Here is a 15962-nt window from a genome sequence, read left to right as displayed (position 1 = left end):
TACACCTTCCAATTTCTTTCAGTTTTTCTTTCCAATCAATTATTTTTTTAATTATTCAAATAGCAATTACTAATCAGTTCCCATTATTTTGCACCTCCCTCTCCCACCTGCATGTCGCTGTTCAACTTAATATCAGTTCCGTTTGTCTCGATCAAAGACCATACAGTAGCAGTGGGCAGTTACGAGTTGGCTGTCGGATTTTTGCTAGCATGCCAACGATTTGTGGCAAATAACAGCCTATCAGTGTAGGATGACAATTGTTTTTTTTTTTTTTTTTTCCTTGAGACTATTCGCGTGATTGTTACGAACAACTTCAGTTGGAAGGACCACATAGATAATATTGTCGGGAAGGCGAGCCAAAGGTTGCGTTTCATTGGCAGGACACTTAGAAGATGCAACAAGTCCGCTAAAGAGAGAGCTTACACTACACTCGTTCGCCCTCTGTTAGAATATTGCTGCGCGGTGTGGGATCCTTACCAGGTGGGATTGACGGAGGACATCGAAAGGGTGCAAAAAAGGGCAGCTCGTTTTGTTATTATCACGTTATAGGGGAGAGAGTGTGGCAGATATGATACACGAGTTGGGATGGAAGTCATTACAGCATAGACGTTTTTCGTCGCGGCGAGACCTTTTTACGAAATTTCAGTCACCAACTTTCTCTTCCGAATGCGAAAATATTTTGTTGAGCCCAACCTACATAGGTAGGAATGATCATCAAAATAAAATAAGAGAAATCAGAGCTCGAACAGAAAGGTTTAGGTGTTCGTTTTTCCCGCTCGCTGTTCGGGAGTGGAATAGTAGAGAGATAGTATGATTGTGGTTCGATGAACCCTCTGCCAAGCACTTAAATGTGAATTGCAGAGTAGTCATGTAGATGTAGATGTAGATGTGGATCAGGATCAGAAGTCGCAAACTGAGCGTAGTGAAGGTTAATATGAAAGTAACTTCGTGAGATTTATTTATGTAGCGATACTGGAGGTGTTGCAACTTCTGTTAAGGTTGTTTGCCGCGAAGAGGTTGTTGTTGTTGTTGTTGTGATCTTCGGTCATGAGACTGGTTTGATGCAGCTCTCCATGCTACTCTATTCTGTGCAAGCTGCTTCATCTCCCAGTACCTACTATAACCTACATCCTTCTGAATCTGCTTGGTGTATTCATCTCTTTGTCTCCCTCTACGATTTTTACCCTCCACGCTGTCCTCCAATACTAAATTGGTGATCCCTTGACGCCTCAGAACATGTCCTACCAACCGATCCCTTCTTCTAGTCAAGTGAACAAACTTCTCTTCTCCCCAATCCTCTTCAACACCTCATTAGCTATGTGATCTACCCATCTAATCTTCACCATTCATCTGTTAAGAGGTTAATTTGTGTGATTTGGTGATGCCTGGTTCGGATCGGAGAACCGTCTGTTCTGCTGTTGAAGTAATGTATGTGTCGTGCTCGCTCAAGGCTAGTTGAGTCTTACAGTTTGTATAGCTCCACTGGATGATTCAATGATTTTTGGCAGACACTGCATACTTGTGGACGGAAGTTTATATGGTAGCAGCATTAAGCAATACATTTGATTTTACGATTCGGGTAACAGGTTATAATTTTGATCCTCGTTGCAGTGAACAATTTAAGCACAGAACCATTTTACCAATCAGATAAATCCGTCTCATCTACTGGAAAAGGATAGTTACGAATACCTATTGGTCCAACGCCTGAAGGAACTTCCCAGTTTACTTTGTTCAGATGTCAGAGTTTAAGTGGCGGTGGCCCTTGCTGATTTATGTTTGATTTATTTTTATTAATATTCAGTCCGCTCAGCAGGGAGGTCTCTGCCCCCATGACAAAGACGATTAACTGCACTCTGAAAGAGAAGTAAAATGTTATTCGTTCGAAGTGAAGAGGAATCTCCCGATTTGCCAGTAGATAGAATCCCTCCTGTTGATTGCCAAAAGACAGAAAGAAAAATATTTAAAAATTAATAAAAAATTTAACGAAAAAGAATAAAGTAATTAAGGGAGATTTACTAATAGACAAAGATATTTAATATTTATTATTCATTCAGAAAGTAATTGAGGCGCTCATGAGAGTTTAAAAGGTGGTGATAAATATTTTGTTAAGAAAAAGTTCCGAAATATACGATAAGGGAATCATATTTCGAACAGTCAATACATCGACACATTTTCTTTGGTACTAAAGAAAGATTATTGATTATCGGGAAGAGGAGGGCTATATCGCTGACGTGTGGTTACTTTTATCGTTGACGATGGAGCAAAGATTTGTATACACTGAATGAGAATAATTAACATTGTATATTTTAATAAAAATTTCGGGCTCGCTTATGTAAAGGGCATTACTGTAAACGAAGTGGATATTTAAGTATATAATTCGCGTTTCAGTAAATTTCAAGAAGTGAATAGTCAACGACATAACTCCGCGAGGTTAAAGTACACTTGTTACATTCTAGAGGGGAAAAAGACTAAATAGTTATTTTGAGATTTAGTCCCAATACGAGTGCATGTATAAAATCCAATATTATTTCCACATAATGGGTTTTCTTTAGTGATTACGGAAAGCTGTTTATTCAAATTATGATATTGTTAAGTTGCTACGTCATTTGTTTGACAGACACGTAAATGCGATTTGCAGAGAATCCAAGTAGATGTGTACATAGAAGTGCTTTAGTGGTATTTCATGGAGGATTTTGATTAACAAATATTTTGTTAACAGCTGACTAAATGTTTACTCGTAAACTATCATCAAATTCTGTTATAAACGTCTAAATATAGTTAATGCTGCAATCAAAGTAAACGTGCTTACTGAAATATTTTGAACACAGACGCGATCGCATTGCAAGGTCCTGTTAACTCCTAATAGAAAAGCAGTCAGTACAGGGTTAAGCGTGTCATTCTTCCAGTGATACTACAAATTAGCGCTGCATTTGAAGTTGGTGTGACTTGTACGTGAGTGCTGCTTTGTCCATCAATTATCAGGATCCTCGATTCGAACAAATTTTACATCAAAAGACGCGTTGTAGGGTTTTATCTGCAGTTAATAATTATGGTTTATCTTCATGGGTGAAAAACAGTGACGTTTGACAAGGTACAACATGAGCCACCAACCGTGGAGTACGTAAAACTGCTGCAATCAGTTTAGACAATTTCTTCACTAGATTCTTTCTGAAAGTGGTGTCTGTGATACGATCAGTTAACATTACACTGTAACCCGCTCAGTAGAAGTGTTGTTCGACGATAATTGAACACATCTAACAGAATACGGTGTACCTAGTGTACTAGTGTATCATGTTTATGATTGCTTGTGAATTTGCTAAAACTGTAACTGTTGAAACACATGAAAGCAGGTGTTCACATTGAATTATCAAGAAGATTGATGGTAGAAAGTTGTTCAGATATATTGCCTGTCTAGAGCATCAGTTTAGTCATCGGCAGTAAAATCTGTTGTTGTGTGGCACTATTAACTTACCAGCTTTTAGTGTTAAGTGAGACAGAAGATTTGTATGTATCTAACACTGACCTTGGTGAGATCATCAACCACTAACTGGTGTCACATTTGTGAAGCCTTTTCCAAATTCTCAGGCAGCCACCCTGTCCCCCACCCTTCTGAGGCCATTCTGCCCTCTCCCTTTATGTGTTTTCAGTTGCAATACTGGCTCCTTGCAGTGAAGTGCCATAAACCCTGTTTGGCCATCAGTAAATGGGCAGTATAATCACAGTGATGTCTTACAGATGTGTGATACCAGTTCTGTGGCTATCCCTTGCATGATGCGTATTTCAGTTTCTTGTGTTTGTTGATAATATTATAGTGTAACATATGATTTGTAATTAATTTGTACAAAATTGGAACCACAACCAGATTTCTCTCATCAATCAAAAAAGGGCTGAGTGGTACCTGTTGACAAGTCTTTCACATACATATCTACATTACAGGTCTCACACATTCATTGACAACATCATTTTCTCCATGGGTAGAGTCAACTACACAGCATCTTATGATATAATGTCACCATTTCAATGACTGGTGATGGCTGAAATCTATAATTTTTATTGAAATTGAGAGAGTTTGTGCTGGAACATAAACTGCATTTATAACAAGCTCTGGCATGTATGTCTTCTTTTTTTTTACATTTTGCAGGCGTTAACTACGCTGTTCACTAAAACTGCTCTCGAATATTTAAGAAAAAGAGTAGAAGATTATCTTGTGCCCAGAACAACTGTGGACTATAAGAAAACTGTATTTTGAACATCGAAACGAAAAATTATGTATTAAACTTTCCTGTGCTTTTTTTCCTTTTTCCAGTTCTAGATTCTGAATAAAATACTTGTCTATTATAGGGGTGATAACTGAAATTATAATCTTATTTTTGAGAAAAAGCTTCACATTATTGTTTTCTTATTGGCTTGTAATGTTTGTTGAGATATTTTTGAAAACGTTTCTACTAGCTAAGTTCAATACACTACAAGTGTGGCAACATTGCGCAACAGAACAGTAAATGTCTGAAGTCTGAAAGGCACCATAACATTGACTGAACATTAAGGGATAATAGCACTGATCCTTAGATGACTACAGTGTCATTTTCAGTAACTCCTCTGAGCATACAGTTTACAGTACTTGCAAGGAAACATTCAGATGAATAAAACAACCATTTAAATTATGTATATAGATATATATTCGGATTTTATTTATCTGTATATACTATCTCTTTTAACCGTAAATATACTACAAATCACAAGTGTTTTTTCTTATAAATTAAAATGTACATCTCTATTTACATAGATAAAACGAAAACAAAATACTTTGTTCAGTTGCCTGTCAATACACAGCACATACACAAAAAACGAAAACAAACAAAATGACAACAACGAGGCTGTGAGTGGTGCAGATGTCGGTGGAGGCTGTGGCAGCACTGCACGGGGTTTCCCCGTGTGGCGGAGGGCGGGGAGTCCCCCACCAAACACCTGGTGTCTGCTGCTTAATCCCGCCTCCCGCACACGCACTCTGCCTCCGAGTAGTACACTACTGACGCAATATTACATATTTACACTGTTATTTACATACTTGTAAAATACAAACGTACTGTTGCCTAAAAAGTGGCGTAGCACTTATTTTCTCACTCGTACGTACATCCCGATTAAAAACGACTGTGACACTTTGTAGAAAAATACTGTTCGTTAAGATGATTAATACCAAAAAAACTTTCTTATGTATTGGTGAATACTGGTACACACGCTTATATGTAGGGAGTCGCATTTGGCAGAGCTGCACAAACATTGCTTGAGATCTTGTCGTGAGCTGTGTCACACGCGCACGAAACTTACGCTTCTGTTTGAAATGAGGGATAACAGTAAACTGCATACATACTGTTACCTATATCTAGGTGGAAGGGTAAGAAATTTAGCTGTAGAGGTACACAGTGGAGCCGAGGTCATTAATCGGGGCAATTTAAAGCTGCACTCCTGCGTCTGTAGTCCCGAAATGCTTTTGCCAGTGCACGATAGGGCACGGCAGCGCACACCATTTGCGGCTGTAACGGCACTCCGTGAGCACCGGCTGCTGGAATTCAGTTGCGAAGGAATTCGGCGTGGCACGTGAAGGGTCCCCTCGGTGAGTGTCAGCTAACCCCGTTTTCTGCGCCAAAGACAGGCGCCGGCTGTTGTGATGCCACAAAAAAGACTGTCTAGCGGCGCCGTCACACTGCACACTCACACAGGGAGACATCGGAGTGCTGCAACTCTTGCGAGCAGTCGAACCGAACCCGAAGTCCAACAATTTGCGCTCCCCATTTGCAATTCCACACGGTATAGTGTATATGTCTACACAAGAACAGCAGTCGACACGAATCGTGAGGGCTGGAACCTTATCGCGAAAAACTGCTACTATTACACGAAGTCACGACTGAAGAGGACGACAGCTAACACTGACGAATGAATACAGAGATTAATTTACTACTGCTAACTACGGGACTACAACATCCACTACGGCTACAGGGTTTAATGACCATTGTCGCGCAGTATCGCGGGTGATGTGAGGTCCTGTGGGCGGGGAGGGCGGCCTCAGACCGCGAGGGCGAGCAACACGGAGGCGGCGAGGGCGGCGCGCACCCACGCCGCCAGCGACGCCGCTCCCGAGCGCTGCTCGCGGCCGGCCCTCGGCGTGCCGCCCGACGCCGACGCCGACGACGACGACGCCGACGCGGACGGCGCGGACAGCGGGTCGAGGCGCCGCACGTCGGTGAGGGCGGCGTGGGCGGCGGCGGCGAAGTCGTCGGCGCCGGTCGTCATCACGTCGAAGACGCACCAGTCGTGGTAGGAGCCGGTCAGGTTGCTGGCGCCGCACACCGCCTCCGCGTCAGCCTGCTTCATTGCGCTGCCGCGGTCCTCCTGCGGGCACACGAGACACGGCGCGTGTGAAGCAAGGCACTCTGCTCTCGTCCAGATCCGACGATCAAGTCGTAATACACAGTGTTTCAAAACTAGAGGGCACGTATGCCCCACATGTGACTATTGTTCAGAAGCAAAACGTACGATGAAGGAAAACGTACGATGAAGGAAAACGTACGATGAAGGAAAACGTACGATGAAAGGAAAACGTACGATGAAAGGAAAACGTACGATGAAAGGAAAACGTACGATGAAAGACAGCTCAACAATGAAGATGCTCCATGCGAAACACAAAAATTGCCAAGACGTTTGAAAGTTGTCATAAGGAAGAAAAGAGGTTATATTGAAGGGCTGTGACGGTCTTTTGTAAGATAAACTATTTTCTTTAATTCTATCTTACAGTATACAGAACTTCTGGAATGACCCTCTTGATATTCCAAACTGTAGAGACAATATAAAAACTAACAGGTTACCACATGCCATTAACAGGAGGCACTTGTTACTTTTATAGCAGATCGACGCATATGCTGTGATGTTTCAAAGTGGATTACGTAACAAACTGAGAAAGAAGAGGAAGAAAACCTCTCGACGCTACAGCGTCATTACACACCTCATACCGTCACACCGAGTTCTGCCACCCAGCCGACCCTTCCCTTCTCTCAAAAGTGATCACCAGAGGCCTGAGCACAGCTGGACGTAGTTATGCTATTGAGAACCAACTACAATTTTTAACGTTATTTTATCCGTGTTGGATCCTTTGTACTCCGCGGCTGTTAATGTCAGTTGGGGATGCACCAAGGTAATCTCTGCATTGTAAAGAAAAACATGAAGTGTATAACGGATGTGCGATGCTCAATACCCATTTTAAGACTATTATGAAGTGTGCCACAGTGATTTATTTACAGTAAGTGAGCTATGGTGGAATTCAAGAACATTTACATCGAGCTAGAAAACCACGTAGACCACAACAAAGCAGATCGCCATGTACTGGAACCTACTGTACAACAGACGACATGCTATTGTTCACAACTACGTAACGAAAAATATTAGCCATGGTAGAGAAAAACCGGTTATGGCACTAAAATAAAACCTTTTAAAAGTATTTGTAGCTAGATGAGTCATTCGCCAACTACCATTCTTATGATTTCTGATTATCTGTTGCAGAGTGTGATTGAATGTGTGTAGTACTCTTGTGTCATACAAAATAGAACCAACTCCATTCCGTAATGTGCTGTTCTCTAGAGAGGTCTGAACCATCCACCAGTTGCTGTACATCTACATCGACTTAAGTGGCTGGCAGAGGGTTCATGGAAATACCTTCACAATAATTCTCTACTATCCCACTCCCCAACAGAGTGCGGGAAAAACGAATACCTGTATCTTTCCGTGCGAGCTCTGATTTCACTTGTTCTGTTATGATGATCGTATCTCCCTATGTAGATCGGCGTCAACACAATATCTTCGCATTTGGAGGAGAAGGTTGATTGAAATTTCGTGGGGAGATTCCGCCACAGCGAAAAAGTCTGTTTTAATGATGTCGTCCCCAAATCCTGTCTCATGTTCGTGACACACACTCTCCTATTCCTCGATTACACAAAACGTGCTGTTCTTCTTTGAACTTTCTCGATCAGCTCCTTTAATTATCTCTGGTAAGGATCGCCCACCACGCAGCAGTACTCCAAAAGAGTTTCTGGTTCGCCTTCCCCACAACATTTTCTATATGTTCTTTCCAATTTAAGTAGTTAGTAATCGGAATACCTAGGCATTTAGTTGAATTTACTTCATTGATGAATTTACTTCATTGATTTATCATGTAATCGAAGTTTAAAGGATTCCTTTTAGCACTCATGTGGATGATCTCACCATTTTATTATTTTGGCTCAATTGCTAATTTTCGCACCATACAGATACCTTTTCTAAATCATTTTGCAATTTGGTTTGATCTTCTGCCACCACCATGAGACAGCTGCTCAGATGATCTCCAAAGTCGTTTATATAGGTACCTGTAAGTAACAGCAAACAGGATATAACACGACCTTGGGGAGCACTAGAAATCACTTCTGTTTTACTCGATGAGTTTCCGTCGGTCACTATGAACTATGACCTGTGACAGGAACTCGTGAATCCAGTCGAATAGCTAAGATGATGTTCCGTAAGCACATAATATGATTACAAGCCGCTTATGAGGTACGGTCTCGAAACCCTTCTGGAATATAGACATACGAAATAAATTTGAAGTCCTTTGTCGATAGCATTCCACACTTCGTCTATTAAAGAGATAGTTGTGTTTCGCAATAATAATCTCTTCTAAATCCGTGTTGGTTGACTGTGTGTCAATAGCTCTTTGTCTTCGAGATAATTCATGTGCGAACACAATGCATGCTCCAAAATACTGCCTGATATCGTCGTTAATGATACGAGCCTTTTTTTTAAATATTAGTGTGACCTGTGCAATTTTCCAGTCTTTGGGTACGGATCTTTTGTCGTGTGTTCGGTTGTATAGGAGTGTTAAGAATGGAATTGCATCAGCAGACGCTGAAAGGGACCTAATAGGTATACAGTTTGGACCGTAAGATTTGCTTTTACTAAGTAATTTACGATGCTGCACCACTGCGACGATATTTACTTCTACGTTACTCAAGTTGGCAGCTGTCCTCAATTCGAATTCTGGAATATTTACTTAGTGATCTTCGGTGAAGGAATTTCGGAATGCTGTGTTTAGTGCTACTAAGTACTGTCATCGATAGTATTTCCATTCCTATTGCGCAGAGAAGGCACTGATTATGTCTTTGCCGCTAGCATACTTTACACACGACCAGAATCTGTATCGATTTTCTGCCAATTTTCTAGATAAAGTTTCGTTGTGGAAACTATTAAAAGCACACCGCATTAAAGTCCGCGCTAAATTTCGAGCTTCTGTACAATATCGCCAATCCTGAGATTTTGCTTCTTTTAAAATTTGGTATGCTTTTGTCGTTGTTTCTGCAACGGTGTTTTGACTCATTTTGTATTCCATGGGAGCTCATTTCCGTCGTTTTTTTTATTTATTTATTTGGAATAAATCTCTCGATTGCAGTGATTTGCAATATGGAACCGAATCCACGTAAGAATGTTGAAGATCGCTCTGCAGGAATATGCCATCATTAAAACTATTACCCAAAAATTTCTTATTTCCGGCCATTTGTTGTTACCGAAGGAGAACGAATTTGTTAATATAGAAAATGCACTAAAATGCAATTGAGGCTGTAGTTATATCACTGTCATGCAAGAAGCCAGAGAAAAAACACCCCTTTCAAATCCATAGGATGTGAACTCGCTCCAAAACCTCAGGACTGCTGCGTATTTCCTCATATCCTCCCACACACGTCAGGCACCGGAAACGAATACACCAATGATTTTAAATGTCCCCGCAAGTAAAAATCGACAGGGTTCGAGTCAAGTGAGCACAAAGGCCAAACAGCTGGGTCACTTATACCTACACATGGATCAGGAAACACCATTAACGCCCCATTCTCGATTCATTGAAGAATCTAACTCTCATGCATAAAAGTTTCGAACGTCTGCTTACCTAAAAATTACTTTATATTTTACGTTAAAATGTAAGCGAGAAACAGTTTAGGAAAATGTTTGAAAATATGTGCTCTCATTATCAAACACAAAATGACTGTTTGCGCTCAGTTTTACGAAACTGGCAGTTTTATACGCAAACCAATATTTATGATATCGTCTCTCTCAACTACGTCTAGTATGCGTACATAATTTTGCAAATACATTCAGTGGTTTATGGCCGCACGGTTTGAGGCGCCATGTCACTTATTGCGCGGCCCCTCCCGCCGGAGGTTCGAGTCCCCCCTCCCCTCCGGTGTGTGCGTTTTTTTTATTTCTTTATTTATCTTAGCATAAGTTAGTTTAAGCAGTGTGTAAGTCTAGGGACCGATGAACTCAGCAGTTTGGTCCCTTAGGAATTCACAGGCGTTTGAACATTCAGTGGTACGTGTCGATACTGTGTGCAAGGTACGTTGAAAATACAATTAGTGGTAAGAAAGGAGTAAATGAAAAACTTATGCAGCTGAAGTTTAATGCCTGAACAGTGAAAAAGCACTAAGCGATAAATTTTTCTGTGTATCTACATCCATACTACACACGCCACATTACAGAGCGAGGTGGAAGGTCCTTCGCATCAGCATAAACTGTTTTCTGACGTATTGAAACCCGGGATATTCCATTCATGGACGGAGATGCACGCACAATAATCTCTCTTACCTCAATCTCATTATACCTACGCGATATGTAACGTAGTGGCAGCACGCGGTCACATACCCGTAGCAGTTTTACTGAAACGAGGTACGGTCACGAAAGCCTACAGTAGTCCAGAGTGAACCAGAACACCACCGACAATCTTTCAAGAGGTGGTAGTGTGCTGCCGTCCAAAGAACAAGGTTCCGTGTCAAAATTGCTACCTACCTCACGACAGAACCGCAAGTAAAGACAGTCGATTGAAATTTCTCACAATTAGAGATAAGAATGAGCGTCCTGTAATTGCTTTGGAGTTGATTTAATAGCCAAGATCGCATTCATTGTTATTTATTCCTGATTACCGGTTTCAACAAGGCTGTCATCCTCAGACCTTTAAAAAAAACTTGTCATACTTCCCGACTGTATCACATGCCATGTTGGTATTCTAGCTGACATTATGTAGCACATTCCAGACATGTCTGTTAATAATAAAAACCTGTTCGCCACAAATAAAACAATCCACTTAAAAAGCATCTTATGTAACCAGGTATGTTCACGCACTTAACACTCCACAGATGATTGTCAGTGAATTGCGTAATACTTGAAGTTCCTGCACTTGTTTACGTCAACGTTTGCATGATGAATTAAATACATAATGGAACCACATTATTAAAACTACACATATCAACTATCTGCAATCAGACAAAAGTGGAAGAAATATATTGAAGGGCTATATGAAGAAAAAGTTGTTGGAACCAATACCAAAATTGTTAAGAGTAAGTCCTTTAAGTTGAGATGGGAGATGTCACATCATGAGAAGAATTAGACAGAGCATTGAAAGATTTAAATAGTAACAAGGCCACCGGGGCAGGCGACATTTTCCCAGAATTATTGATGTTCTAGAGAGAACCAGCTATTAAAATAATTATTCCACCTGGCGCGCAAAATATGTGAGATAGGCGAAACATCCTGACACTTCAAGAATACAGTAGTGCTTGCACAGAAAGCAGGTGCAAATATTGTAATGTCATCAGTTTCAAAAGTTGTAATTGTAAAATACTGACGAATTGTTTACAGTAGAAGCCAAGCTCGGGGAGGTCAATCAATTTGAGTTTCGGAGAGATGTATCCATGACGTACCTTAGAAGATAAGACTAGAAGCAAGGCAAACCTACAATTTGTAACGACTCAGTAAATTGAAGATATTAACACAAAATTTACTTTTTGGTTCTTTTCGTATGCAGTTTATTAAGTGATTTATTTAGAATCTGTCAGTACGTATGCCCATGTTTTATGAAAGTAACAACAAGTGCCACCTGTTACTGACGTGTGAAACTATTTGAAATTTTGTATTATATGTGCCAAGTCATCCCGTTTTGTTACCTTGCAATTATATATTTTCCATTATTTCATTAATGAATTAATTAACTAAAATAGAAGAATTAGCAGCGTAAAAGGCAATTTTCATTTATAGACTTTTTGTTACCATTTGAAACAGGGAGATAGATCTGCACTACGTAGACCAAAGATGGTTTCGTTATTTAGCAAAGACGAACGGCGTGAATTTGTGGCTGGTAGAGTGCGCTGAAATCGCTTGTGAGTGGCGGTGGAAAGCTGTAGACATCAGTTTTTATGGATGAAGTTACTGTATTACAATGAAAGCCAATATTTACTTGGTAGAGGATTAAGCTACGAGAGATTTGTTTACGAGTGTGCCACGGTAAACATAATGAGGGACATCAGTAATGTACTGAACTGCTTTACAATTAAGTACCTAACATTTTGTGAAATCAGCTCTATCTTGGAATTCTGGTTTGTCTATAAGTGAACACATTGCAACTATTGGCACCAAACTCATTTTTAAGCAATTGCTGTATCCACATAACCAGAGTAGGTTTTTGACAGATTTACTATCGAAATATCTTCATTATGCTGATGATCAAGAACTCCCCAAATCTCTATTGTGTGTCCATTTGAATGTGGTTCCATAATACTACCAAGTTCTGTTATATATTGTAATATGCAAATTAAGTGTTATTATGCCTATCTGAAATCAATGGTATTATGTCCTTCAACCTAGAATCTCATTTTTCAGTTTGAATCGTGCCGTGTCATTGACTGTGTGTCCGAACTTCCACAAATCCACATTCCCTTCTAAGAAACGTGACTAACATTACGAAGCTCGTAGGGCGCGTTGAAATTTATAGCATCCGTTGATTTAAAGTAAGCTTTTGACAATGCTACGATTCATGATTCACTCTTTCAAATTGTGAAGGTAGTATGGATAAAACGGAGAGCGCAGAAGATTGTCTACAACATGTTCAGGAGGGCTGTTATAAGAGTCTACCGACGTAAAACGGAAGCAGTAGTTGAGTCAGTGCTGTACGCTAATGTACATTGAGCAAGCAGTAAAGGAAACATAGGGGAAACTTGGTAGGGAAATTGAAGTTCGAAGAGAAGAAGTAAAAACTTCGAGGCTTGCTATATTCATTGTAATTTTGTCTGAGACGGCAAAGGGCTTGGAAGATTATTATAAGATGATAATCAACAAATGTTGAGAAGGGCAATGGATTGTAGCCCAATTAATCAGGCGATGCTGACAGATAAGGGAATAAGACACGTAAACCATTAAATGAGTATTGATTTTAGGACAACAACGTAACTGGCGATGAGCCATGCCGAGGGGATATACAATGCAAGTTGCAATAGTCAGGAAAGCATTTCTGAAGGACCTTGTCTGGACTGCAGCCTCTTACGGAACTGAAATGTAGTCAAACGATTCAAAATATAACTGTCATTCCAAGTAACTATCTCTGGAAGAGGAAACATTACAAATAATATATTTTAAAGTTATTTTATCCATGCTTGATCTCTGACATTGTTTCTTTAATGTTCGTATGCAACTCTTGTTATCGAAAATCTGTGCTGGATTATAGTGGAATCAGTGCTGGATAATGGTCGTTGACCGAAACCGGTGGCTTTAACTGACAGCAACTGAAGGTTTTATTTCGTGCCACTTCTACAAAAACACAGTTCAGACGATAAGAGTACCGTCCTTGTTGTTGTGGTCTTCAGTCCAGAGGCTGCTTTGATGCAGCTTTCCATACTATTCTATCCTGTGCAGCAAGTCTCTTCATCTCCGAATAACTACTGAAACCTTCATCCGCCTGAATCTGTTCAGTGAATTCATCTCTCGGTCTCTCTCTACGATTTTTACCCTCCAAGCTTCCCTCCAATATTAAATTGGTGATCCTTTGATGCCTCGGAGTGTGTGCTACCAACCGATCCGTTCTTCTAGTCAAGTTGTGCCACCAATTCTTCTTCTTCCCAATTCTATTCAGTGCTTCCTCGTTACGTAAACCACCTATCTAATCTTCAGCATTCTTCTGTACTTTCTGATATCACATGAAGATATCACCTACTGGAGACAAATGAAAATTTGTGGCGGACCGGGACTTAAATCCAGATTTTCCGCTTGTCGTGGGCAATCTAAGTTGAGTGCGATGGCGTCGTAGACAGTACGATGTATGGCAGTTTGCATTCGCCCTGGGGGTCGCTCTCTGAGAACTGAAGTTGTTTAAGACGACCGCTCACCACAGGTGGGAAATCTAGATTCGAGTCCCAGACCGGCACAAATTTTTGCGTGTCACTAATAGGTAATAACTTCAAACCTAATGCAGCTGATGTCAGAAAGATTCTGCAATTGCGAATACATTTCATCAATTTACTACAGCTGCAAGAGTATCACCATTGCCTGTTTCTTCAGACGTTGTTAAAAATAAAGAAACAATGTATATTGAAAGTGGAGGGGGGAGATAGGAAAGGGAAGGAACTGATGATATCAGCTGCATCAGGACTTTATGCGGAATCAGCAGTGACGAGTTTAAATGGGTATCGAACTGGGACTCGGACATGGGATCTCCTGCTAGTTACGCAGTTGTGTGAATCATTGCGTCATCTGGATACAATGTTTATATCCCAAATGTGCGGACTATCCTGGCAATCCTCTCAGCCGACCCACACATCCACCCAGCGCCGGCTAACCGCAGCCCCCGTCCGTGTCTTCCACATTCGCTAATTTTAGATTCCCGCTGGACCTCGCCCAGTGACGTAATGAATTTGTGGGAGAGCTTGTGGCTAATAGAAGAGCTCGGTCGATAGGACACACCGGGAGACGCAGGTACAGGAGGGGGGTCTGGGGAGGGAAAGCGAGGCTGGTACTTACGAGAGGGTGCAGCAGCTCGCTGCTGGGGCAGCCCCTGGCGCAGAGCTGGAGCCCGCTGCTGGGCCGGCCGCCGCCGCCGCCGCCGAACGCCACGTGCCTGGGGAGGCGCGCCGAGAAGGCCAGGTACCGGCCAGCGCGCCGAACCACCACGAGGGCGTCCACGTGTCGCACCCACAGCTCGACGCGCCGGCCCTCCTCGTGCACCGACAGCTGCACGTTGCCGCCGGCAGAGCGCTGCGTGCCGTCCACGAAGGTGGCGGGCAGCGGCGCGTCCGCCGTCGCCTCGTACGTCTTGCGGTGGCGCGAGCACGCGGCCGAGCCAGCAGGGGCGCCGCGCACGATTACCGTCACCTGCGAAGCACGCACAGCGGCACGAGGGCCGCTGTCACTGCCGCGCTCGCACCGGGCCGCACAGCGGCAGCACCTCAATCAACTAGCAGACTTCAATTTAACATGTCCATGTTTACAACTTAGCCAGTATCGAAGAACAAGCTCTGTCCAGATTCGAGAATGAGATTTTCACTCTGCAGCGGAGTGTGCGCTGATTTGAAACTTCCTGGCAGATTAAAACAGTGTGCCCGACCGAGACTCGAACTCGGGACCTTTGCCTTTCGCGGGCAAGTGCTGTACCATCTGAGCTACCGAAGCCCGCTACTCACAGCTTTACTTCTGCCAGTATCTCGTCTCCTACCTTCCAAACTTGCTTCGGTAGCTCAGTTGGTAGAGCACTTGTCCGCGAAAGACAAAGGTCCCGAGTTCGAGTCTCGGTCGGGCACACAGTTTTAATCTGACAGGAAGTTTCTGTCCAGATTATTTAACTTGAAAACAAATCAGGCAATTACACTATTAAAGTAATAGGCTATACATCTGTACATACACATAAATGTTATAGAAAATTTGTGTTTCTTCCTAATGCGCAGCCCGCTTGCACTTTCCTCTCACCATATCACAAAAGTCATGGATTTAGGCAATCAGATTCCACAAACAGCGATCGTGTGAGACCCAACTCGCTTTATTTGTCACGAGACCCATAAAATATTAGATACAGCCTCCCAAGTAGATGCCATTTTCCTTGACTTCCGGAAGGCGTTCGATACAGTTCCGCACTGACGCTT

General features: G+C 42.0%; 1 protein-coding gene across 1 annotated transcript in view; it reads right to left on the bottom strand.

Annotated features, from left to right (window-relative positions):
* Positions 1-4652: 4652 nt before the first annotated feature.
* LOC126273092 (repulsive guidance molecule B-like) overlaps positions 4653-15962 on the bottom strand; it is a 1683331-nt gene continuing 1672021 nt past the window's right edge. The window contains exons 7-8 of the mRNA XM_049976517.1: positions 14848-15198; positions 4653-6387 (exon numbers count right to left, since the gene is read on the bottom strand). Coding sequence (XP_049832474.1) covers positions 6061-6387; positions 14848-15198 — 678 coding nt within the window. The 3' untranslated portion in view covers positions 4653-6060. The remainder of the gene's footprint in view (positions 6388-14847; positions 15199-15962) is intronic.

This window comes from Schistocerca gregaria, chromosome 5 (assembly GCF_023897955.1).
Source record: "Schistocerca gregaria isolate iqSchGreg1 chromosome 5, iqSchGreg1.2, whole genome shotgun sequence".
In the NCBI taxonomy this organism is placed as follows: Eukaryota; Metazoa; Arthropoda; class Insecta; order Orthoptera; family Acrididae; genus Schistocerca; species Schistocerca gregaria.
Note: the sequence above shows the minus strand (reverse complement) of the source record. Positions and strands in the feature narration are given on the sequence as shown.